The 24902-nt window shown below is 51.8% G+C and overlaps 9 protein-coding genes across 9 annotated transcripts; 5 read left to right on the plus strand and 4 right to left on the minus strand.

Moving 5' to 3' along the window:
• Window positions 1-726: 726 nt before the first annotated feature.
• PG994_010572 (serine/threonine protein kinase) lies at window positions 727-4067 on the minus strand (the record flags this gene model as incomplete). The annotated part of the gene is made up of 4 exons (XM_066861981.1): window positions 727-3004; window positions 3060-3508; window positions 3576-3814; window positions 3983-4067. 4 exons carry the CDS (start codon window positions 4065-4067, stop codon window positions 727-729), a joined length of 3051 nt encoding a protein of 1016 aa, XP_066711091.1.
• A 1015-nt stretch (window positions 4068-5082) lies between these two features.
• PG994_010573 (optic atrophy 3 protein (OPA3) domain-containing protein) lies at window positions 5083-5704 on the plus strand (the record flags this gene model as incomplete). The annotated part of the gene is made up of 2 exons (XM_066861982.1): window positions 5083-5148; window positions 5207-5704. The coding sequence occupies 2 exons, from the start codon at window positions 5083-5085 to the stop codon at window positions 5702-5704; spliced, it is 564 nt and encodes a 187-aa protein (XP_066711092.1).
• Window positions 5705-6808: 1104 nt separating this feature from the next.
• Window positions 6809-7414, plus strand: PG994_010574 (uncharacterized protein; the record flags this gene model as incomplete). Its single annotated transcript, XM_066861983.1, has 1 exon — window positions 6809-7414. The coding sequence occupies one exon, from the start codon at window positions 6809-6811 to the stop codon at window positions 7412-7414; it is 606 nt and encodes a 201-aa protein (XP_066711093.1).
• Window positions 7415-11050: 3636 nt separating this feature from the next.
• On the plus strand, window positions 11051-11617 carry PG994_010575 (Pro41 protein; the record flags this gene model as incomplete). The annotated part of the gene is made up of 3 exons (XM_066861984.1): window positions 11051-11108; window positions 11174-11490; window positions 11555-11617. The coding sequence occupies 3 exons, from the start codon at window positions 11051-11053 to the stop codon at window positions 11615-11617; spliced, it is 438 nt and encodes a 145-aa protein (XP_066711094.1).
• A 3101-nt stretch (window positions 11618-14718) lies between these two features.
• On the minus strand, window positions 14719-15449 carry PG994_010576 (uncharacterized protein; the record flags this gene model as incomplete). The annotated part of the gene is made up of 3 exons (XM_066861985.1): window positions 14719-14793; window positions 14859-14982; window positions 15283-15449. The coding sequence occupies 3 exons, from the start codon at window positions 15447-15449 to the stop codon at window positions 14719-14721; spliced, it is 366 nt and encodes a 121-aa protein (XP_066711095.1).
• A 1140-nt stretch (window positions 15450-16589) lies between these two features.
• On the minus strand, window positions 16590-19264 carry PG994_010577 (RhoGEF domain-containing protein; the record flags this gene model as incomplete). Its single annotated transcript, XM_066861986.1, has 8 exons — window positions 16590-17147; window positions 17269-17450; window positions 17616-17840; window positions 17902-18136; window positions 18192-18320; window positions 18468-18668; window positions 18770-19090; window positions 19154-19264. 8 exons carry the CDS (start codon window positions 19262-19264, stop codon window positions 16590-16592), a joined length of 1962 nt encoding a protein of 653 aa, XP_066711096.1.
• A 259-nt stretch (window positions 19265-19523) lies between these two features.
• Window positions 19524-19928, minus strand: PG994_010578 (Dbl homology domain-containing protein; the record flags this gene model as incomplete). The annotated part of the gene is made up of 1 exon (XM_066861987.1): window positions 19524-19928. One exon carries the CDS (start codon window positions 19926-19928, stop codon window positions 19524-19526), a length of 405 nt encoding a protein of 134 aa, XP_066711097.1.
• Window positions 19929-21564: 1636 nt separating this feature from the next.
• On the plus strand, window positions 21565-22433 carry PG994_010579 (uncharacterized protein; the record flags this gene model as incomplete). The annotated part of the gene is made up of 4 exons (XM_066861988.1): window positions 21565-21735; window positions 21788-21860; window positions 21919-22250; window positions 22305-22433. 4 exons carry the CDS (start codon window positions 21565-21567, stop codon window positions 22431-22433), a joined length of 705 nt encoding a protein of 234 aa, XP_066711098.1.
• A 1159-nt stretch (window positions 22434-23592) lies between these two features.
• On the plus strand, window positions 23593-24568 carry PG994_010580 (GTP-binding nuclear protein GSP1/Ran; the record flags this gene model as incomplete). The annotated part of the gene is made up of 6 exons (XM_066861989.1): window positions 23593-23658; window positions 23798-23890; window positions 23961-24114; window positions 24169-24237; window positions 24288-24373; window positions 24434-24568. 6 exons carry the CDS (start codon window positions 23593-23595, stop codon window positions 24566-24568), a joined length of 603 nt encoding a protein of 200 aa, XP_066711099.1.
• Between the last annotated feature and the right edge of the window lie 334 nt (window positions 24569-24902).

A 24902-nucleotide genomic window follows, 5' to 3' on the forward strand; every position in this document is an offset into this window, starting at 1 on the left:
ATTGCATGTGTGCAACTGACTGGCTGGTGGTAATGCCATGCCATCTATCCATTACCTCGTCAACCCACTATCTGGGGTGAAACCAGCCCCCTAGAGGTCCCAACCTCGCAGGCTCGTACACTCTTAAGTCCGGCAGTCCTTGGCCTAGCTGCCCACTGTGGCTCGGTTTTATTAGTGTGTCGGCATCAGTTTATTTTCCTGTACGTAACGCTCATCGGCTCTGAACAGTTCTAAACAAAAGCAGGTTTGGTTGGTTTTGGGTATAGATCAAAATTGTCCCCCTGTATAGCGGTCGAGTACGGATTAACTGGACATTACAGTGTTGCACTGGCTATACATTTATTGCGTCTTAAAGCATACACCGTAAACCAGTCACCAACAAACATGCAATAACAAGAAGAAGTTTAAACATGAATCAGCACAGGTCTATAGTAAATATGCAAGGTATATACTAGTTCCATACACGCTACGCCATGCAATGAGAAGAGAAAGAAAACTGAGAGCCCCCTTCCCCCCAAGCAGGCTCTCGCACAGAGTCATTATTAACGTGAAATCCCCAAAACGCCACCATGATTTCTCGTAGACGGCGTGACAAAAGCAAGAGCAAAAAGATCCCAACGCAGCCCCGTCCATCCCTTTCCAGTCACCAACTTCGGAACTTGGATGCTTATACAACCAAGACCGCCCGTGTCCCACTTTCTTCCTCTCTCCCTCGTAGAGCCGCACTCAGGCAGTAGAGATCTTCTTTCTCTCTTCGATATCCTCTCCAATTTCATGTGGTCTCTTAGGATCGACTACAGCTGTGTATCTCTCATCGCCCCAGCGCGCACCGATCGTGACCCAGACGTGCTTGCTTGGACCACTATGGACGGTTTCACGGCAGCCAGTCCATTTGAGGCGCCTGTCGCGGCTCATGTTACTGTTACCCATGCCCCCATTGACAACCCACTCCTTGACCACATTCTTGATAAAGTCGACCTTGCGACGGAAATCATTCGATGACGGAATTCCCTGTAGCATGGGGTTGATCTCTGGCCGCTTGCGCGTGGTATTGCGTGTTGGGCGGATCGCGGGCTTAGCAGCAAAGTTGAGCAGGGTCTGAAGCGGGTAGCTGAGCACGGCACGCTCGTCGAGGGCGGTCTCATCCAGCTCACCAGTCGCCATGAGCTTCGTGGCGGCTTCTTGAGGCAGATGCCAGAAATGACACCATGTGCCAGTAGCATCAAGCACGATCTTGGTGTGGTCGGGGAAATTGAACTGCAAGTGACCGTCGGCAAAGACCCAGCAGCCCACGTCGCCGATGCGCTGATAGAACGTCACGACGTTGCTTGGAGGTAGCGCTGGGTCTGTGTTCATGGGGATCTGGACGTGGCCTGTCTCGTCCGTCGCCTCTTGGTCCCGACCGTATGCCATCATGTAGTTGGCGAACTTCTTCCACAAAATCAGATGTTCCCTCTTTCTATGGTCGTAAATGTCCTTCCCCACGGGTATCTTACCCGCGGTTCCGTCTGGGTTCAGACCAATCTTGAACTGTGTGGGATGCACAGAAACCGTTGACAGTCCGGTTGAACCGTTGTTCTCGAAGAACTGAATGGGCTGAGACATTGGTACGATCTGGTGCCGGTCCGAGTAGCTCGGGTCGTGACGTCGCTGGCAGTGCCGCTCTGCCTCGTGGACCAAGATACAGGAAGGAGGAAGCATTACTGGCTTGCTGCCCTTGCCGCTGCCCGGCACGCTCTTGAGAACACAACCAACGCTGCCGTCGTTGAGTATATAGCCTAGTCCAAACTTGTTCGAGTAGTCCACCCATTTTACCACAATGTGTGGCGGCGAAGGTGTTGTTGCCTTGCCGACAATAGCCATCGATCTCGAGTTCAACGCCCGTTCTAGCTCTGCCTGAAGACGCCGCAAGCGTTCAAGCACAACATCGGGTTGTGTTTCTGGGACAGCGTGCTGACGCTCTGAAGGGCTGAAGAGCGTCCCCATCTGACTGTCGGCTTGCGAAGCTGAAGCTGCACCTGTTTTCGGAGCGGGCTTGGGTGCAGCAGCCACTGGGGCAGGCGCCGGAGCAGGCGCAGGTGCAGGTGCACTGGCAGCAAGGATGTCTTTCTCCTCAACCTTGATCAAATACGACCTCTTGCCTTCAGTCGATTGAGCCCGGGCAGCTGGCACCTGGGTTCTTATGGGGAGTGAAACTCGCTCTGCTGGCGGCTGGGCAGGCTGTGACAGGATATTATCATCTGTATTGCTCCGGGGTAGCTCACGCCGGGCGCGAGATCGTACTGTGCCGCTCGCCGTGGGTGCAATTGCCATCTCGGCTGCTGTGCGGGATCGAACCACTCCAGACGACTTTGTCGGTCGACCCTGAGCTCGTTGCTGAGCTGCAAAGCTTTGCGGGGGTGCTCTGAGTAAACCTGTCGGGGCTGTCTGCGTAGACATTGTAGAGTCCTCGGCCGACCTGCCAGTGAGTTGCGGTGGCAGGGTCTGGGGTTGCATGAGCTTCTGCTCTCTGGCAACTTCATCGTATGGGCGGTAGACAATCCCCTCGACAAGCGGAATGATCGGGGTAAGGCCGGCTTTCTCTTCTAGCGCAACCTCTTTCCAAGTGCTTGAATACACCTTCCGAACGTTGCACCATGGACCGACCTCACAGGCCCGCGACATTTCTTTCAGATTGTGTAGATTACGGGAAGCCATCTCGCGCGTAAGCTCGACCGTGTAGAAATCGTCACTGTCGGGAGGGTAGTCCCTGAATTTCGGGGTGATCTCGTTGATTTCTGGCATATAGCCCGAATAAAAGAAGTCGTGTTTGACGATGCTGTCGGGGTCAGGTCGCTTGTCGGCATCCTGGAGCATATCTGCGACTATCTCCTTGGCCTCCTGGCTGATGTACTTGTTGGTACCTTCAGGACTGGGCCACTCATAGTCTCGGTTTCTCGCTCGTCGGTAGATCTCATCGGTTGTTGACGACTGGAATGGGGGTTTCGAAGTGAGCATCGCAAACCTATGCAGTAGGTCAGTAACATGTCCAGGCAACTCTTGCTAGAATTGGCTCTCACATTATAATGCCTAAGCTCCAGATATCAACCATATGGTCATGACCTTTTCGACCTTTTTCCAAGATCTCAGGTGCGATGTAGTTGGGCGTACCACACAGAGTGGTTCGTCGGATCGTCTGCATATCCTTGCCAGTAACCAGCAAAGCAGCAAGGCCAAAGTCACCGATTTTGGTGTTCATATGTTTGTCGAGGAAGATGTTGCCCATTTTCAGATCCCTGTGGATGATGCCTTTCGCATGCATATACTTGATAGCTCCAGCTATTTGGACAGAGTAGTAGCGCACCTCGGGCTCTGTCAGCCCCTTCCGGCGCTTGACCATGTCCATGAGAGAGCCGTTCGGGCACAACTCCAGAACAAGATAGGTGGAGTTGTCGAACGAGAATGCTCGCAGAAACTGAACAATGTTTTGCTGGCGCATCTTCGAATGGATCTGAAGCTCGGTTTGGAACTGGACGTGATCACCTGTGAGTACAACAAGCTCTGGAAACGCCGATAGATGTTGGGTCGAGACAAACCTTCTGCTCCATCTTGGGCGGCATCTTGCTCTTGACGATCTTCAAGGCAAACCTCTTTCTGTGGCCAGGCATCTGTCCCTCGTAGCACACAGCAAAGCCACCTTTGCCGAGCATCTTGCCGACCTGGTATGTTGCGCCATCTCTGCGATCAGAGCTTGGCGGCTCATAAACCTGGGCGGGGGCGGAGGAGGATGCTCCTTGTCTTTTTGAGCCGCCTTGGAAGCCAGGGCGGCTTTTACCTTGGCGGTGTCCACGGTGGCTCTGGTCGGTCCTTGGACATTCACGTCCCGTGGGGACAAGGCGTCGGTATCAATGCCTTGCTTTGCTGCGAGAACTCTGTCCGCCATTTGACTGGACACAAGTTCGCCAGAAGGCAAGAGGGTGTATCAAGCAACAGGAATGCCTACTGGTCCCAGTAGGCTTCTGTTTGCGTTGTCGGGGTGGGGTCGATCTGCGGGTAGATGGTAGAATATCAGCTTTGATTCCTCCCATGTTGTTGTGTTGTGCTATGCTTTGTTGTGGCCATCGATGAGTGCGTTTCGACGAGAGCGGTTCTGCTTCTGCACAAATGCCACCAAAAAGAAGCGCATCGAAGTTCTGGGAAAGGTGTAGTGATCGATATGTCTATCTTTTCTTTCGAGCATCCCGTCGCAAGGCCAAGGTTTGGTTGAAAACAACATCATACTGGCCCAGGGAAGTGAGTTGAGGGTAGGGGACGGGGTCAACTTACAGAATCAAATTGCAACAGCATCAAGCGAAATAAACAACACGATCAAGCCAGGCACAGTTGCGACATGCGAGTCGTGACAAAGTCAGGAAGGCAAAAGACAGAGTTCAACCTTCTTTGTTGGAATAGGAAATTATTTGTTAAGATGACACGCCGGTTCTCGAGAAGACATTTGCTGGGCTGAGAGTTGGACGCATCAATTCATTCAATGTGGATGCACTGTGACTTTTTGGCTTAGCGGGCCCAGAAAAGGTATTGCTGGCTGGTCTCTACTGGTTGACGGGGCAACTAGGCATGGGTTGGCTGTGATTTGTCCAGTGAGTCTAGTGAGCCTACTTAGCTTTTAGGTCGCCTTATGGGGGAAGGGGGGGAGGGGGCCACTCAGGCTCTGGGCACTCGGGCAACCACCCACCGGCGGTACGGACAACGGTCTTGGTCTTTTCTAGCTCCGAACCTCCGATTTTCCATCAAATCCATCCCACTTCCATTGGAAGAACATCGGACCCACCAAGATTCACTCATTCGAGCATCCATCATATCGTACACGAGTCTGCCGGTGACGTCTGTGCCGGTTGCTTTAGCTACAGGATCTCTGCCCTCTACTTCTTTACCTCGTCCGGCTTGTGGAGTCCGATAGGCCGTCGTTCCCCTGCCATCCGACAGGCCCTAGTCGGAAGCTCCGAGCAGTAGGGCTGAGAGCTTCTCCAGCTGCTTATGCCCTCGAACCCAGGCAACGACAACTTCCCCAGAACTCCTACGTCACATGGAGTCGAAGGCAAGATGGTAGCCCTCCCGTTATTCAAGCTCGCCTCGCTTTTCCTACGGCATGTATCCAAGTATGGAGCAGTAAGTCTCTATTCCACCACGGCTCTTCACTGCGGTCCACACCGTTGACGCGGCCTAGAACCGCATCAAGCACCAGGCACACGACCACCCGGGATTCCGCCGCTTTGCCGCCCGATATGGCCAGGCCATTCACCAGCTAAATATGCGTATGTCGGTTGCCCTGCTACGAGATCCAGAGGCTATCGCGCGTGCCAAGGAGAAGGCCGAGGCGCCGACAGTCAAGACGGAGGAGCAGATCAAGAAAGAGGAAGATTTCAAGGCGAAACACGGGTTCACGGCCAGTCAATCGCGGACAAACCGTCCCTCCAACATACTAAGCGTCTGGAAGCGCAAGTTCCGGCCACTGCCCGAGGCCAAAGCGGTGGACTTGTTCGCCGATGTCATTGGAGATACCTTCATCCTCACTGTGGCCATGGTCTTGATTGTCTACGAGTGGTGGAGGTCCTCCCAAAAGCCGGACCATAATTCCGAGAGGATAAAGGAGCTGAGCGACAAACTCTCCGAACTAGAAGAAGAGCGCGAGAAGAGAAGATGCGCCAAGAGAGCCGCATCCTGACACTAGAACAGGCCCTACGGGGCTTCAAGGATCCCAAGACCAAGCAGCCACTATTGCCTCCGGCGCCTACTGCAACGCCCACAGCCTCGCCGCCGGCGTCGTGATCATATTGACCACCACATTATACAGAGGCTAAATGTGTCGGGTGCGGACAGTTGGGGGTGGTGAGTATACTACTTATGCTGACGTACTGCGTGCTATATATATTTGTATCTTCAAAGTTCATGCTGTGTATACTTAGGATATATTTGTCTGAACCAAGTCCTACTTGATCACTGGCTTCTGATATGGATGGTATAGAAGTTTCATCGTTGTACAGAGATGTTTATTGTGTATATATATATACAAAGGAGAGGTCCACGATCATCTCAGCTCCAACAAAGATGGGACGAGGGGATGGAAGAATGAAAAATGATAGCTCTACCACTATAAGTCTATCAATTCCAGTGATAAGAAGCCGCGATTACTAGGTATACAGACCAAATCGTCAAATTTAATGCATCGCATCAAATGCAAACACTGCAGTAGGTTCGGTCTTGGCGTGCTCATCAAGGTAGGAAGTCAGGACCTACCCACGTGGGCAGTAAGTCAAAGTGATATATCTGGCGGGAAGGTGCGGTCGACTTTTGAGTTCCCTACAAGCAATACAGATGTATGTAAAAGCTCTTGCTTGGCCCAGTCCCAGACAATGGCAATCGGCTGATCAACCAACTGTGCGGAAAAGAGTCATTTCTCATTTGTCGCCCTTGCCCCTGGATTCAAGACCCCTTTTGTCACCGCGAGGATATCAACAAGGCTTCAGCTTCTATCTTTGAAAACCCCAAACGAGAGGTAAAATTGCCGCGAATAATGCAGAGTGAGAGCTTGGTGGCAGACGTACTAGCGGTTCGTAGTTGGCCATGGAAGCGCCTTCGTTTTGTACATCCATCCGCCAACGACCTGCTTGGGCGCCACTGGTATCGGCGCTTCTGCAAAGCAGCACCCCTAGATGGAAAGGTGCGGTACCTCAGTGGTTGCAACGGTTTGCCGCGTAACACTTCAGGGGAAAGCCGAGTAGACGCTAATGATCCAGCAGAGAAACCATTGCAGTCTCACGATGTCGCGATGCCATTGCCTCCCATGGACGGGAATTCCAAGTCAATCCTGCGGGCTATTCTACTGTGCCCGCAAGAGGTTGGCTCGGACGCCACTCGACAACGCATTGAGCGGCTTTATCATCTGGATGGAGGACAACATGTGGCCATTGTGTTCTTCATGAAGCAAAGCCGCTCGGGAGGCGCTGCGGCGTCGCTGATGAGGCTCCAACTTGAGTATGTAGGGACCTTGCATATGGTTTACAGCCTGGTCGGCGAGTGCATGAGAGCTAACAAGCGTATAAGTCTTATGAATGGGCTCGAGATGCCAATCATTCCCGTTTCGTCTATCGGCACGGTGCCTGCAACGCTGTTGACTTTCAACCGGCAATTGGCCACGGCTGGGGGTGGCAAGAAGACACTGCCTGCCTCGAGGAGTCTACTACCTTACTGTTCTGGTGCGGAGAGTCTTTCGGAGCATGCTGCCAATGTCTTGAGCGATGTTACCACTGGAATGAAAGACCTGTCAGAAAAGGCAATGAGTGCCCAGGGAAAACAGGAACTGATCGGGCATATTGGAGAAGCAGAAGCCGAGCGGGCTATCAATTTCTGGAACGACGAGTTCCCTATGGACTAAGACTCAAGCGCACATGTCAAAGTGACGAGCTACCACCACTACACTCCGAGGTAAGGGGAGCACCAGGGCGCTATAGATGTAGACGAAGTTATCACAATACAACTTCAATACCATGCCACGCTTCAAAGTATCTTCAGCCGTCCGTGATGCGTTGTCGAAGTAGACGGCGGTAAGTTGCTCCTCAGACATTGGGGCAAGGAAATTGGCCAAGTCTTGAGCGCACAACTAATCATACTTGTATGCTGGTCTTGGTTTGTTCATTCTAGGATTATTGTATCTACTGTCTACCAGCAGAATACTGTCACTGAGAAGTTCATAAGACAGATAGCTGTCATATCTGAGGATTGATTGCAGACTTTGCCCTTGGAGGTTGGTTATTGCAGCCGCGATGTATGTTGGAACGGCACTCGAGTGTTTGTCGTGTCAAGAAGCTGAGGCTTTCCACCACTATCATCCTCATCGCTCTCCTCACAACTGCCGATAGCCAGAGGCTAGTATCTGGTTATGCATCCGCTCAGATAGACTGGGAACTGCTCTACCGGCATCGATCCCCAGACTGGTCATGATCACTATCTGGTGCATACTGACGAGTGCGTCGCCCAATGCGGCCTTATCAGCGCACTATTGTGCATAGTATATGTACTAAACTTATGGGGATGGCCTCCATGTAGATGCGTTGTTGATTCTGCAAGAAGTTCGAGAAGGATGTCTAGATGTGTGGCCAAACCTCCGGGTCTGCAGCGGGAGAGGTGCAGCATCATATGAGATTAAATGGGCCATAACAGCCAGTTATTATAGCCAACGCTAACTACTTCACAGACAGGACCTTTTCACCGTTAGCTGTGGGTTACTACTGTGCACCGTCTTTCCCCATCCCGGAAATCACCTGCATTTTGCCATCGAGCCAGCTCAGAAAGTGATGGACTGGCCAGGCTTGCTTACTCACACGTTACACCGCCGATGCCAATATGTGGCTGTCGCATGAGCGATCCGGCCCAATCAACGTGGTCCTCCAACCGCCGATGAAAATAAAGTACATGTTTGTATGCACGGGGTTATGTGGCACGCTGCAGGAAGCAGCATGCATGTAAGTTGCCGTATACATAATTACCTGCAAATCATGAAAATGAGCACCGTCGGGGTCAGGTGGGATAAAGATTAGCGGTTATGTCCACGTATGGAGGAGATGACCTGAAATCTCGAGTATCCTACGGAGCAATCTCACGATTTTCTGGTCGACACACGAGCGAGCAGAGCCAAGCCTTTTCTCCTCGCCCATAATGGCAATGGGGCGCACATATCAAACAAAATATGCTTAGAGAATGTAAGGTTATATTCCGAGACTAAGATGGGATGGTAGAGTGGGCTGGCTCGTCCTTAAAACGTCAACGGCATCTGATGGTCCCTCGACTGCAAAGTCAAGCTTCAATTTTGGCATGTTTCATGCCCACAACCTTATGAGCATAATCTAGATTCGCTGTTTCCCGCCCCGAAGCCCATTCATCTCATGTTGTTTGACAAGGCCATTTTTTTAGAAGTCGTCCCATAACGATTTGGCCTTCCAATGAATGAGCCATGGGGGCTTCGAGCTTCGTGGCAGTGGGGCCCACGATGCCCCCCCGTCTCTAAACTTGATCTGTCTCAACTGCGAAACCTGCCCATGTCTAAATCCGACCCGATCGTCTGTAAAAAGTCTGACGAGCTGTCGCATACCAAGCCTCTGCCGTTACAACGCCGACGGCTCATGGACCTGAACCCCCAAATGTGAGCAGCACTGCACGCTCGACGCCATGGCAACGTTCGGCGGTCAGCACACCCATTGGCACGACATCGGATACGGCTTTGCTTTGACAGAGTGACACGAGAAGGAATCTTCAAAAACCACGAGGTCGGGGTAGCGTGGTTCTATTTCCAGCTCCCCCTTCAATGCACACGGTCGATTGGTGAAAAGTCGAGATGAATTAATCAGATCTCGAATGAGCAACTAGGTCGTCTAATAACCATTTTCACTTCTTTCTTCTTCTGCTGCTTCTCTCGCATACCGGATGTGGTAACAGAGGCGGAGTGGATGGAAATGCTTCAAAAAACCTAGGTAGACAAACCGAGACTAGGCCCTGGACCCCTGCCCAGCAGCACCCTGTCTCTGCTGCGTGGATGGATGGCTCGGGGTTGTCCCCTGTAAGTTCAATGCATGAGACAAGGCGGCTGAGGTTCTCATTGGATCAACGGCAACTTCTAGCCGCCCAGCAAAGTCCAATCACATCGAGTTAGTGCCCTCCAGCACCGACGCTGCTCGCATCTCTATACACTTGACTGTGTTACTTACAGCTTGGCTCCTACCTGCTACGCAGAATGGCTGCCAAATGCTGGGTAACCGCTGCGCTTCTTCATGAACCCTCCGACTAACGCAGCAGCCATGGTCAATAGTGCCCCCGATCCTGCCAATCCGGGTTGGACACCAGCCCTGGCCCAACCAAGCCCAGCTTTCTGCCATCCATCATGAGGTCTGCCAGTCTGCAGCAACCGCCCGGAAACCCCATGCAGGCCTCAAGTGAAGGCCCGCAGCATTCCCCTCTCTGCGTCGTCCAAGATTCTACCCGCTCGTGCAGCCGCTTGCCATTGGCCCTGCCTCCCCCTTGGCCACGCCTAAAGGGGATGAATAATAGTGTACTGTAGGCTTGAATGCGGTATGTATGCGGTATGCGAGCTGTATCCGTCCCATCTGCCATCCGGATCCACCCCATGCCATGCTGTCTCTTAAACTCGCATGCCTCCGCATGTCTGAAGATCTGCCCTCTCTTACACGAAGAGGCTCCTGTTGCTTCATAATACACCCTTCTCCCCGGGCACCCCGTTTTGTCTGATCTCAACCCTTTCTTCAATGCAACTACGCCCAACATCTCCTAGACAGGCGTTCGGCTTAATATCCCTGTGGAATATCAATCTCTAGGCCGTCCTTGATCAGCCGGTCCCAAATAACGCTATCTGCCCTTGCGGTACCAAGCCCATCCAGTCCTCACCAAGAGATACGCTGCTGTCTCAGGCCCGTCGCGGATGCTGAGAATGCCGCACGCATGCCCGCTGTCATTATAGATCGGATTAGCAGAACGTGGATCTCGAACTAAAGGCCTTGAGCCTCACGTCAGGAACATCTGATACCCACCCAGCCCGGGCTCGTTTGTATCGGGCTCTGACACAGGCCATCGCTCCACGGGAGCACTGCTCCCAAGCAGGAGCCACCACCTTGGTCGACCGTTGATATAGTCCGCTGCGACCCCCCATCGCCGCTTGTCATCCTTTCTTGACCTTGCTCTTGCCCTTCACTTCTTTTTTTTCCTTCCTACTTGCCAGCGCTGTGCACTGTCGATAGCCTTCTTTCATATCGGCGATTTCTGTTCAACGCGACTGCAGGTCTGGCTACCTTGCATTTTACTTTCTTTTCGAAACAACTTATTATTTCATATTACGACATTGGTGGTTTATTTGGGTTGTTTGTTGAGTTGGATAATCGTCTCGGGTCAGCATCAAAACCGACTTGAACAAGAGATATTATTCGATAAGGGAAGACAAAAAAAAAACAAAAAATCGACGTGGAAGACCAGCGCTATAAGTTCGGGTTTCGATATAATCGACATAATGGGAAGACTCATCAAGAACCACTGGGCGAGGCTCATCACCATCACGGCCGCATCTTGTAGGTGGACCCGTTCATGATAAAGGGGGAATGGAAGCGGATACGGATTGCTAACACTATCTCAGACCAAATCGTTGCCGCTTTCGAGTCGTTCTTCTGGCCTAAGATCTTCTGGGATTTCCTTACGAAAAGCCTTGACCCTGGCGTCAAGCCCATACCGGTTTTGCAAATAATCAACTTGATATTGGGATTCGTCATGTTAGCGTGGGAGTGGCCTATTGGTTTCCTGGCCGGATCATCCATCCACCGCAGTCTTGAAGCTCGTCTCGCGGCCATCCCTCTGTTCGCTCTGTGCGCCCTCCTGATTTACCAAGGCACCAACGCCGGTGTCTACTATCTGGTGGCCATGGTCATCTACTTCTGGGCCTATTCTGAAGGCGAGGTATGTGGATATCTGCCACTCTTTTGAAAACCACAGTTCAATTACTAACCTTGTAAATTCACAGATCATTTGTGCAAAGCCCTGGACTTTACCTCAGCGCAACCGTGGTGGTGGATCCAAGGCATAAGCGAATTGCCCTCCGCCTATAAAATTCCTCTCGATATGGCGGTCTCGCTGTCTCTGTCGTCTCAGGGCAAAGCGGCAGGAGTTGACTCCCTATATCGATCAGAAATATCGGGCCCGTATCACATTCTGCTCATAGAGAATTGGATAGCAAACCATCACCACCGAACCTTGTGTGCACATTCCCCTTCTCTATCGATGAGCGGGATCAAACTTTTCTACTGGCTCTATCTGGCATTTACACCACGGCGTTATTTGATACTATTTAGCATTACCGGTCCATATTGCGGATCCGTGTTACGACGGCCTCCATCGAGGGGGAGGCCAGGAGGGAGATGGACTTGCTCACGATTCTGATCGAGCACCACAGCATACGGAATGGTCGATGATTTACGGGCTGGGTTGGGCTTTCACGGCGGCAAGGTGGATGATGACATCAGAAGTGGTCGGGGATACCTGGCCCCAAGGGGCCACGGTGCGATAAGAGAGGAGGATTTGGGAAACGCTACCTACGAAAACAGAGGATATCGCGAACTTCTCAACCAGTCAAGTCCACGGTCTGGGGGTTCGGACAAGCAAATCTGCGAAGATTTTCCTTACTCATTGTTTTACGCACCTGGTCCTTAGACTCGTCGCGATTTAATCCTCTACACTGCGTGTAGCAGCCAAGCTAATCCAAGCAAGTTAACATTAGACACATAATTATACCATCCAATTCAGATACGTCACTATCAGTTGTTCGGTCTGTTAAAATGCACGTTACTCACCAAAATTGTAATCTGGAGCACTAAATAGAAGATAAAAACCCCCATATCAAAACACTTCGGCCCATCTCTCTTTCTCTTTCTGCTCCGAGGACGGCAACTCAAATCCGCCCATGATCGTTCTCGGATCAAATCTTGCTTATTTTTTGAGTTGGGATGACATTTCCGCCAACGGCCGTGTGCTCTTTCCTTCCATGCATAATTGAATATACTACATAATCCGATGAGATGGGATGGATCGCAAGATCTCATCAATAAAGAAGGCTCTCCGGATCTCCCGTGTCGCCGTTGGCGGTATCATGACTTACAGTACTCCGTACTAACCTATGTGTTCGGCTAACCTCTTTGCCCCTCCCTCACAGATGCCTATCTTAACCCCAATGCGTACTTACACGTACACACAAAGAATTGCGAAACGCCCTGGAAGACGTAGTCTCTTTCCTCTCGTATCATATGACTCTCGCGCGCTCTTGATGATGGCCCGCCCTGTGTGCTTTCCTGCTTTCCTGGCTTGCTTGTCGGAATGCTGGTAGATCGGCCGGGTTCCGAAACACTGGCTGTGCGGCATCTTGACCCAGCCAAGCCCCAAGCCGAACTGCCGGGCCCAGCTGCTGGAAACTTGGAAGATACGTAGCTGCCAAGCACCAAGGGCGTGGTCCACGCAACGTTCGTCTTCTTGGGTGTGCATTGGACACATAACGGTGGTCTCATGTTTTGGTTCTTTTTTTGCCTTTTGTCTTTGTTTTCACTCCCCTATCCACTCCACTAATGCTGCGGCAGGAGGAGTAAAGAAAACCTGGAGAAGACGAACGGAATCATGAAGTCCACGATCGTCCCATCCTGCGTCAACTTCACTGATCATCATCGTCGTCATCATCAATTGCTTCTCCCGTCAGCCCGTCGTTCGGGCTGGGGATGATCTGTCAGATGATGGAATCCCTGTCGGGAATATCATGTCCTCTTATAGTATAAGAAAGGTAGGATGAGGCTTCGTCATGTCTCAGCCAGAATAGAGGGTTCAGGGAATCCAGTCCATCATGGAATGATTATCGATCGAGTCACTCACCAAGGGGCTGTTTGTTGTTGTTTTGCCGACGAAGCAACTTGTCATAGTATAGGAAGGGGGGTCTTGATAATTCCTGCCAGACGACAGAGTAGTGGAGAGGCGGGACCGGGCATGGGGGCAGCCGGCTGTCCTCAAAACACCCCCCGGGATGCCACTCGTATGTAATGCCATGCCTGCTTCTTCTCGCCTGTGCCAGCGCACCGGAGATTGCCACGCACGAGAGCATAAGCATATAGTTACAGTATACACCTAGAAGCGGTTGTAAGGGCGGGCCAACCAGTCCACCTGGACCTTTGAGACGGATGTGGCAGCGGGCGGCAGCGAGGGACAAAAGTTCGTTCATCCCGTTCGGGGGTGGTATAGTAACGTATTTTGTTTGTTCTGGCATCTTTCCCCACTCGTTCACTGCCTAGAAGAGACACGCCACCACGATAATCGTTGCACCCCCTCAAAGAAGTCATATAAGCAGACGGAGAGAGAGGGATTGTTCGTGTTGTCTTCTATCTCTAGCCATGCTCTTCATCGTAGGAAAGCAAGTGCTCCCTCCTTTGTGACGAGACCCTAAATATAAGTCCTGGTTTTCAGGTACGTTTATATGAACTATATCTCACCCAGAATACAGCGACCAATCGCACTGACGGCAGGTTGGAGCAGAAGAGCAACGGCAAGCCTTTGTCTAGTCCCTGAGCCACACTCAAGACTCTATCGGGTGTGGTGACGAGAATCAGAGGTCTCGGGACTCCGAAGGGCTTCAGCTCTTCAGCGAGAGTGGAAGTGCGGCGGATGGAAGAGTAGCCATGACTGGAGCCCATCACTTGGCTTCGACGTATCTGCGGAAGCTCGACATGGATGGCGTACCTCAATTAGAGGGTGATTTCAGGCGGCAGATTGGATACTGCCGCCCCGGGAACGTGTTCAGCACATCGCTTCGACTGCCTTTCACACAGCTAATATCCCAAGATTGATATGGGTTAGTGACAACCAACAGTGTACGACTCAACTGAAATCTACGGTTCGCATCACTTCCATTTCAATCAACATGGGCCAGAATAACAGTTGTTCATATCGTGTCTCATTCAGAGCATTGCTCATCGCATCTATGACAGGTAGGCAGGCACTCTTCCGGGAGTATGTCTCTGAAATCCTTTCGAGCTCCGAGTACGTCTGCAATACTAACTAGTCGCGCAATCGATTCTTGATGCGCCTATATGCCTCCGCACAACCGAGCAGTCACCTCGCTCTTCTCAGAATGCGACCAGCATGTCATTGTCGCATTTATCGGGTACCGGGCTGACCGTTGACGATGGAGCCCATCTGGGCATCGTTCTTGGGGCCATCGCGGCCAGGGAACTAGCATGCGGTGTTAGTTGTTTCTGGGTGGTAGCCAGAACGGCACAGTATATCAATGGGCTTACCTGGGAAGTCTCTTGGGTGCCCTTCTGCAGAATCACCTTGATGACATCCTCGTCGATCGAGGTGCCGAACTCGTTCTCCAATGTCGACTTGGAAGCACCGTCAAGTTGGCCCTGGGTGCCTTGCCTTTTGGGGGGGTTTATATTAGCCGCCGTTCTTCCATGGAATTGTTGGTAGTGATGGGCTGGCAGGGTGCAATCTTGCGCGCTTGGCAGCTACTGCTACCCCCCACACATAGTCGAACCATCCGTTGCCGGCTTCGGGGTCGAGCCGGAGAACTCAACAATGTGCAGAGCCAACAGCATATGCCTTCGGTAGGTGGCACAGGCGAACTGGGATACATGTTGCATCATGTGGACACTCGAGGTGACCAACGTCGGCCAACCTGCCGAGGGCAATAGAGAAGAAGTGGTGCGAATAACTTACTTGTGTGTGACGAAGATCTTGAAGGTAGAGATGAAGTGAGCCATGGGGATTGAGGAATCCTCCTTCCACTTCTTCATGGTCTCGACATCGTCAACGAAGACAATGAAGTCCTCGCCGTCCTGGCTCTTGTAGTGGAACTTGGTCTGTACAGCTTCGCCCTTAACCATTTTGACGGTTGTTGGATGTGTGGTTCTAAAAAGAGTTGATGATTGGGGAATAGAGTAGTAGTCGTGGGGGGGGGGGGTATCACAGGAATTGTTGTCGCTGATTGGGATGTGTTTGTTGGTATGATTGAGAAGTGAAGATGATGGGAGAGAAGACCTCGCAGTAGATGGAATTTATTGGAGGGGTAAAGCAGGAGGCCAGCTCAGCTTCCAAGCTACAAATGAAGACCTTCTTACGTACCTTTTTGCTTCTAACCGTCTACAAGCTTGATCTGCTCCCACCTGTCTTTGGCTGTTTGCGGGATTGCGCGCATCAGTGCCTTATCCTACGTCATAGCCCAGCTGGAACAAATGACTGACACGCGACGATGCTGGCCCTGCTACTGCCGCACTGTCCACTGCGCTGCTTGGGCTGCCTGGGCCCCCGTCTGGACGCCGGGCAACCAGAAAGCTACCCCGCCATCTGCTGGAATCGTCATACGTCATTCTGGAGCTTAAAAATAGGTACAACGGAGTGGTCCATTTCAGCATCCATGGATCGTAAAAAGAAACAAAATAGAACTGCCCCCTCACTGTATCTCAATTGAGTGAGATCAGGTCGGGGCAGTGAGCGTAGTTCCCTCCTGGCCATGGACATGCGAATTGGCAGAAAGGTTGGACTCGAGACCAACAACAGGGGACGGGTACCTGCGGTTACGAGATCGCCGATTTAGACTGGATAGGGGAGGGACGAGGAGGGGGTGAGCGGGAGAACATGGCATGGTAATCAGGCACTTGTTTGTCAAATAGGTACCTGTGTTGGTGTTGGCACAAATGAATTTGTAAAGGGTATACTCTTCTCCAAAGGACGAGAGTATCGTCGTAGTCTAGATACAAGCTTCCAAAACAGAACGAGCAGTACGCTTGTCCAACAACATCTTCAAGCCCACACTGACTGACTATGTGCCTATTTACTCACTTACTGGTCAACCAACCAAAAACTCCATCGTGGCCAAAGTGTATAAAAACTGTTGGCAAGCACTAATATATGGGGGGTAGTCATGTTAACCAGAGTACTCAAAGTATTAAGAGCATTTCCATAATCTCCTCCTTCCGTATCCCCGGCGAAATATATGATAAGAAAACAATAGAGGGTATCATCGTTCATGAGTGGCTTAACGGAAAAGGCTCCGGAGCCCGCCGGTCACGCGACTTCGATTCAACATGCCGACTTTCGTCCATTTGCTTGTTGATTTGACAGTCGGCGCCGACTCGTGAAGGGATTGGGCCGTTGCTTCTCCCACGTGGTGCTGCACATTCTCCTTTCTCCTGTCCGTTGAAACCGGCGACAGCGACTTGACCGACTGCGTGTTTGTGAGACTCGGCCGCAGGCTGTTTGCTGGTGATATCGACAGGGGCGATGTTAACAGAGCCATCGTCGTCTCGTCTTGCTGTCGCAGCGGTGGTGGCGGCTCCTGTCGCAAAGGGTCTGTCTTCCTGACCGTGCCTTGGGCAGAAACTTCGTCGATCGCCGAAAAGTTGGGGCTCGAGCTGCTCGCTCGTTCCGCCTCGTCGCATATCACCGGGAGGCGGCCTTGCAAATAAGCAAAGTCCTCCTCCAGGCTTAGCTCTGGCGTGGAAAAGTCGCAGTCCAGCGTAGGCGAGCTGGCCGTGTTCCGCACCGGGTCGCCGCTCTCTTCGTTGGGCGCGCGATCCGATGTTCTATCGGCCAGCTTCTCCCGAGCTTTGTTCATGCTCGTAGTACTCGGCGTCCTTTTCAGAAACGTGCTCGTGATACCGCAACACTGAGTTTCCTCTTCATGGCCGAGGCAGAGCTACGCACCAGGTATTCGCTCTTGGACCGGTTCGTTATACCGGGAAATGGCAGAGCGGCTCTGCTCCACACATCGGCAAGCAGAGCCTCAAGGCGCGCCCGTTCACCCCGGCCCGGCGATAGACAAGGAATCCTCGAGTTCGTAGTCAAGAGAGACTGCGAGCGGTTGATCGGAGTCACCGATCCTGATCCTGATGGATCTCTCAATAATGTGGTGTTTTTCAGTATAACCTGACATAAGGAAGATTTGGGTCCAACCGTCGTGGCCCGGTGGATCGACAGACGCCGCGCCACGGTACCTTTTCGGAACACGTCAGTCTTTGGTTCGGGAACGCGCCGTACTAGCTTCGACATACCTGGTTTTCCAAATACGGTTCCAAGACTCTTGATATCCAAAGATAGTGAGCTACATAAAGGCGCCTCGGGATGGTCATGTGGCTCGTTTGGGATCAACCCAGTCAAGCGTGTTCGCCATTCCATCTCCTCCTTGGGCGTGCAGGCAGTCATGATGATTTCGTAAAGCTGATGATCAATCTCAAAGACCAATTTCCAAGAGAAAGGGGCCGTGTGGCATTGGAGACCTATCGAGTGTGAGCGATGAGCGTTCACCTGTGGGGTGGCAAGTATGGATGGATGGATTACCTCGGCCGTTGTCTGCCTCTTCGAGTTTGATTGTGTTCAAGCCGATGCATGCTTGGATGGCGTATACTTGATTCAGCCCTTCGGCAGTCGCAAGACACAGAGAGTCCCTGTATAACAAGCATATCATGTATCGTCCCTTGACGCCCTTCCTTGTCTGCCAGCAGACATGCAGAGCACCGCATAGCTGAATCTGTCCCAACAAGCGCACGTTGGCTTTGGTATTCGTATCAAAAGACTGCCATCATTAGTACGGGCGAATGCTAGTAGCAATACTAAATCCATATCCATACCTGGTCTGGGAAGATCAACCGATCTTGCAGCAACCACGTCTTCTCCACTGTTACTTTCACAGAGGGATCGTCGGTGGCACGGTTGATCTCGGCTGTGGCCTCGCGTAATCGAACGAGAACGTTTTCGATCTGGGCATGTGAATTTGGGCAGTCGTAAACGGGAGTATGTTTAAGCAGCTCTGCAAAGAGTAGGGATATCTGCAAATTCGTTGGATCGGCTGAATCAGGTCAGTATGGAGTAATGTGAAATAAAAGTAAATTTAGTCGCAACTATACCTTGACTAGAAGATCACCAATAGTGAGTGACTTTCTCGAGCGGTCCACATGGTGGTTGGCCGACCCCAATGAAGCAGCCAGTGCCTCGAGCCCCTTTTGGTACGTCTCCCATTGGGGCATTGCGCGATGAGTCGATGCCACGTCCTTGATCATCATCTCATACTTGGCGCCATACTCTTCGTATACGAAGAAGCGATACATCTGAGAAGAGTTCAGCCGTTAGACTTTGGTTCTAGTACGGAGCCGCAAGGTTCGACACGACTCATAACCAAGGCGTGGGGGCTGGGGGGCTTGCAACTAACCCTATCGCCAAACACCTGTGCAACATCTGCAGCAATGGTGGGTTCCGCTATCATCCCGGGGAGGTCTTGCAACCACGGTGTCCCGTCCTTAACCTCCGGAACCGAGTCGAGACTGTACCATCGCTGATGATTTTGCCTAGTCGTAGGCTTATGAGCCGGTTGGACTTGCTGCAGTTGAGTATACTCCGAGTTGGGAACCACACGGTGTAGCTCACCCAGGATCTCCTCGTGCAACTCGACAATGTCTGTCAAATTCCGGTTGATTGAAGATCGGAGTCCCTGTTGTTGTGTTGGCAGAGAAGCAAGTATCGTAACATAGACCTTTTGTGCAATTAGTATAGCAAGCTTGGAACATGTCTGGGTCTGGAAAAGGCAGCTTCTTACGTTCATAAGGAACTTGATATCTCCTATGTAGCTCTCCTCCGTGCTTATGAGCTCCTCAATGACGCGGCGTCTCTGCAGCTGACGCTCCATCACTGTAGGGTCGATCGACATGGTTCGCTCACACCGCGTGCTCTCTTCTGAGAATCTCGTTCTCGAGTAGGAAGCCCTGCTGCTGCGTTCTGTTCTCGAACAACGAGACGACCTCACGGTGTTCCGCTTCGAACGCGTCATTGCGCTACCTGCGAGGCTTATGCTTGCGCTCCTGATTCCGGCCACATAGCCGAATGAAGAGTCTGATGAGGATTTCCGGTGCCGAAGACTCGAGACGTTGTCGCCCAGAGAGAGAGGAAACAGCTCCTGCGGCCCACTGCTACCACCCCCCGATCTCTGGGTCCTGGGCCGGTGGGCTCGCCGTTGGAGAGTTTTGATCCATCGGTGGAAGGGCTTGGCTGCACAGGGGCAGCTTTGTCTCTTCGTATAAATGCCAATCATCTCGAAAGTTGATCTGGGGGATATCGGTGTTTGAGGCCGGCGACTCATCGTCACCTTCGGCGTGTAAAGACAGTCCCAACGCTGCAATATTGTCCAAGTCTTTCCATGCTTCCGAGTTGCCAAGGGGAAAGGCGGCACCGCAGTCGGACAAGTCAGGATTCGTCCGGCTAGGTCTCAGAGACGGATAGTCAGAGGCCGGCATGGCCCAGCTTCCGGTGGCTGTATTACTGGCGGAACAGCTGCGGAAGCGTGGGGGTTCACTGCTCAACAAAAGAGCGGCCATGATGCCGAAGACCAAGACGGAGACGGGGCACAACGTCGCTTTATTGAACCAAAAATTGAAGATGCCAAAAAGTGTTCCAAGAGCCAAAAAGGACCTCCAAGACAGCAACAACAGATACCAGCCACCAACAGGTCATGAATCAAAACATAATGACTGGCTGCAGGGAAATATGCAGATGACAACGACAGGAGAAAGTCAAAGATGCAGCCTGATCGGCCTGCCCATCGGAACATGCAACAGTGAAGTTGCGGGCCTGCAACATGGTAGCATAAGAAAGAGCATGTGTTGGGAAGCTTTAGGTACGTTCGGGCTTGAGTCGAGAAGGGGAGGAGGACTGGAAGGAGAGAGAGAGAGAGAGAGTGCAGTGACGAGTCCCAGACCGGGTAGAGATATGCAGGGAGCATGGAATGAGCCTGGGGGAAAGTTGACTTCTGTAGCTTCCTGCATATCCATTTTCGTTTAATGCGATGGAGATGGCGTCTTGTTTATGAGACTGTGACACAATCACGGTGTCCCGTGGTGACACCAAGGAAAAGCTGCGTCATATCAACAGCGTCTGAGACCCAGGGACATTCCGATCGCGAAATAAGTCAATGAAAGATCCCGGTGCCCACAATGCCGCTCGTTTCCCAGATTGGTTTATTTGCCAATGGCTTGAGCTTCTTATCTAATGCAGCATGTCAGAAACGGCATGAGGAGGAGGAGGAGGAAGAAGAAGAAGACATATATTACATATGACATGAGATGAAGCTGATTGCTTGCAAATTTGATGCAATTAATTGATTAGGTGTCACAATTGCTGAATGTTAATGTCCCCGTCCCTTCCTCGGGTCGTATCTGGATCTATTCACACTGGCCTGCACATGCAGCTGCCGCGGAGGGCTGTTCGATTGTTGAGATGAGGCTTGAGATTGGAAGAGTGCCAATAAGGTTGAAGCAGAAGCTTGGCACGTAATCATTTATTCGATTCCCTGCTCGAAAAATACGTTTATGTAGCATGGAGGATTAAGAAGGTCTCGGTATTTGACCAGCTGATACTGCGGTGCTCCTACATGATATGCATGCAAGACATGGATCTGCTTTGGCTGATCAATCCGGTATCCCTGGCATCCAGCCGGCCATCGTGGTGAGAGCTACTGCAGAGTGTAGTTCGTTGGAAGCATAGCTCTGTAGGAAGTAGAGGAAGTGGAAAGACATAAAGGTAAGACCTGTGTGGCATCTGACCTTTGGAATCCGGCAAAGACTGGATGATATAACCATCTCTTATACTTCAAACTGATTGAACCTATACTGGGTATAGACGTTCGATATAGCTGTACTTCAGTAAATAACATTGAAGTGCCCGTGTTGGGTCCCAGATGGTTGTTCGGTGGAAGGTGGGGGCAGGTATTGAGAGCAGCCCCCGACTCCGTTTGCCTCCCGCTACCCGTCCGTATATCTACTTCTTTACTGATTGTTAGATAAGCTTGATGACCCCGCGCTAGAAGCTCGCTTCGCCTTCGACCTATGGAATTAGAAGACTGCCGCTGGTTAACGCGTCCCGCTGTCTACCTACGGTACATCTGCATCCAACGTCTGGTGGAAGGGCGCTCCAGTTTCCATCTATCAACGATGACCTGACCGACTACGTCGTAGCATGGGCCTTCCGTTGAGAATGGATAACATACACGCACCGACGATCCCCTCGGGGCCTTCTTCTAGGCCCCTCGCCAACGGCAATGCTGCCCATCTCTCGTTTGCCGAGTTGTCGCAAAAGAAAGACAACCTCGAGGCCGAGTTGAAGGCACTCGGAGGCGTGCTGGACTCGGTAAGCTCGTTGATCTGAAGGGCCGCGAACGTGCTATTGATCGACTATGTAGCATGGTGTTACTATGGAGACACCTCTTACAACGCCCGATGGATTTCCACGAGCAGATATTGATGTCCCGCAAAGTAGGTGACTACGTCGAGTTGCGACACAACTACCAGACTCGGACTGACCCAATACCAGTTCGCACGACCAGAGCACGTATTATCCTGCTCCGAAACGATTATAAAGACCTCATGAACGCTATCGAGAAGCACCTCCACGAGCATTTTGCCACGTTACAAGACCATGATGATGCGCCTCCGACAACAACAAGCGGGCCCGGAATGCTGGGTGACTCCATTCCAGACACGTTAGACGTGCCTTTTGCGAAAGTCAACAGCGTGGTTCTTGGTGGTCCAGCAGAGTCTGCAGGCCTGAAGGCGGGCGACGAGATTCGGAACTTCGGTTATGTAAACCGAGCTAATCATGATGGGCTAAAGAAGGTTGCGGAATGTGTTCAGGGTAACCAGGGTGTAAGTGAAATGGCAACAGCCGGCTTGAATGGGTAAAGCTAACTCGCATTCTAGCAAAACGTCCTTGTCAAGGTGTCTCGCGGCGCCGATGCAACCAGAAGACAGGAGCTTCAACTCACGCTTGTTCCACGTCTGAACTGGGGAGGCCGAGGCATGTTGGGCTGCCACATCTTACCGATGTGAACGGAGCCACGCATTATTTGCAAGCCTTGACGGATTAGTCAGATACTGCTGCCAGAGTGGCCGAGAAAACTAAACAGATCAGGCTTCAACATTAGGAGGGTTACCTACCTACACTGATCACCCAATGAGGTGGGCAGATCTGTTGTGCAAGAAGCCTGCCTAATGGTGCCTGGGCTAGGGATCAAACACGATTGATAAGCAGTAAAATGTAGAATTGATGAAGAATTCACTGCCCAACAAGGAATGCTGCCATATAAAAATCCGTGCAGCTGCATGCGTAAATCTTCAGTGTGAAGCTTTGCTCCCTCATGTTCTGTTGTGTAGACCATCGCTCACAGTCTTGAAGTCTTGAACCCCACCATCTCCATCGTCATTCTGCCTATCGCAAGTGGAAGAATCAATCAGTCCCCGGCGGTAAGTCCTGCTCACACCGCACCACCAACCTTGACGACCGAAAGGTTAGGTAATCGATAATCGATCCAATCAGGGCCCACCTCAATCACGTGCCCCACCACCCTTACCTGTCAAATTTTCCTTCGCCAATAGCAACTGGCAACGCTAGACGCCTGATGTCTGGGCTGGGTGGTGCCTGTGAGGTCTTAGGAGGACTTGGGAGGACTTGCCAGCAGCCTCTGTGTGAGCCTGAAAGCAGACAGACAGCCAGACGTGCCAGGCAAGAAGCCCCTCCTTCTGGTCCAAGCCCAAAGAGCGTCACTGAGCCAAAGGGAATGGGCCCCGCTTTTCGTGCGAAAAACAGACCTCTGGATTTGATTATTGGTGACCCAACCTGCCTTTGGTGTCGAATAATCTGCTGCCCGCCATACTAATAAAATCAACCAAGGAAAAAGGCAACCCGAGCATTGGTCTGCTATTCACTCTATCCTTCTCCCATCTACACCACATCACAGCATCAGACAAGGTACATCTCATCCCACCTCACCCAGCCCAACCCGATCAGCATTCAATGCAGCCTGGCCTTGGTATGAAAAATATCGAGTGGACATCATTTGAGCCATCTGCCAAACAACCCCTCCTTCGCTACTGCTCCCAAAGCTTTCCCACACAAAACACACCTACACCCCCCGCTAACTCATTTGCGCCCAGTCCGACGTTTGTGTCTGTTTACATCACAACCTGATAACAGCCCCCTTCGTTCATCATGGCTGCTCAAACAAACTCCCCGACCTTCAAGTTGGTCCTTGTCGGCGATGGTGGTACTGGCAAGGTAAGTGCGAAAAAATACTCCTCTCTCCCTCGGTTGTTATTGTCGTGCCTTCGATGTGGGGTCACCGCCTCCCATGCGACAAAACTTGACATCTCTATCCTGATCTCAACAGCATGCTGACGTGTAAATCGACATGTAGACCACCTTCGTCAAGCGTCACTTGACCGGTGAATTCGAGAAGAAGTACATGGCCACCCTCGGTGTCGAGGTTCACCCTCTGGGCTTCACCACAGTAAGCCAGGATCAGATCCGACTCTACATCACATCAGCAAATCGCGCAGCATACTGACCTCTTCAAAAAGAACTTCGGTCAGATCACCTTCGATGTCTGGGACACTGCTGGCCAGGAGAAGTTCGGTGGTCTCCGCGACGGTTACTACATCAACGGACAGTGCGGTATCATCATGTTCGATGTCACTTCCCGCATCACCTACAAGAACGTCCCCAACTGGCACCGTGAGTAGATCGACACTTGTACAACGCGCCCAACTTAGTCTAACTTGGCAATAGGTGATCTCGTCCGTGTCTGCGAGAACATCCCCATCGTCCTGTGCGGTAACAAGGTCGATGTGAAGGAGCGTAAGGTCAAGGCCAAGACCATTACCTTCCACCGAAAGAAGAACCTGCAGTCTACGATATCTCGGCGAAGTCGAACTACAACTTTGAGAAGCCCTTCCTGTGGCTCGCCCGCAAGCTGGTCGGCAACCCATCTCTGGTTAGTACTTACCCTGGATTCATAACACCTCGTATTTGCGTCTGCTAACATCGACTGTAGGAATTTGTCGCTGCTCCCGCCCTTGCCCCCCCCACTGCCCAGGTTGACGAGAAGCTTCTTGAGGAGTACCGCAAGGAGATGGAGGACGCTGCCGCCATGCCTCTGCCCGGTGAGGAGGAGGACGACGATTTGTAAACAAACTGTTACGACGAAACGATCATTGGTGGTTGCTTTGGTGTGTCAGCCAGTTGTGGCTTGGCGAAGATTCATTACCTCCTGCTATGCTCCTTGACAATGTCGGACTTGATGGGCCACGATCGCGCAGCTGGATTCAGCATGGATAGAGAAATGGGCGGCGAAAACGAAAACGCGCGCGCACACGCTCTGGATTGGAGACGATACTCTTTAATGAGAAAATGGCAGATATTCACGCAATGCTGCATCTGCAGCCTCTAGATAGCTCCATACGTAGACATGACGAGAAGCGATCATTCTTCCCAAAAGCTCCCTCCCACCTCACCGCGTTCTT

Source organism: Apiospora phragmitis (genome assembly GCF_038363925.1).
Source record: "Apiospora phragmitis strain CBS 135458 chromosome Unknown utg000010l:1.0-9815664.0:1.0-9183399.0, whole genome shotgun sequence".
In the NCBI taxonomy this organism is placed as follows: Eukaryota; Fungi; Ascomycota; class Sordariomycetes; order Amphisphaeriales; family Apiosporaceae; genus Apiospora; species Apiospora phragmitis.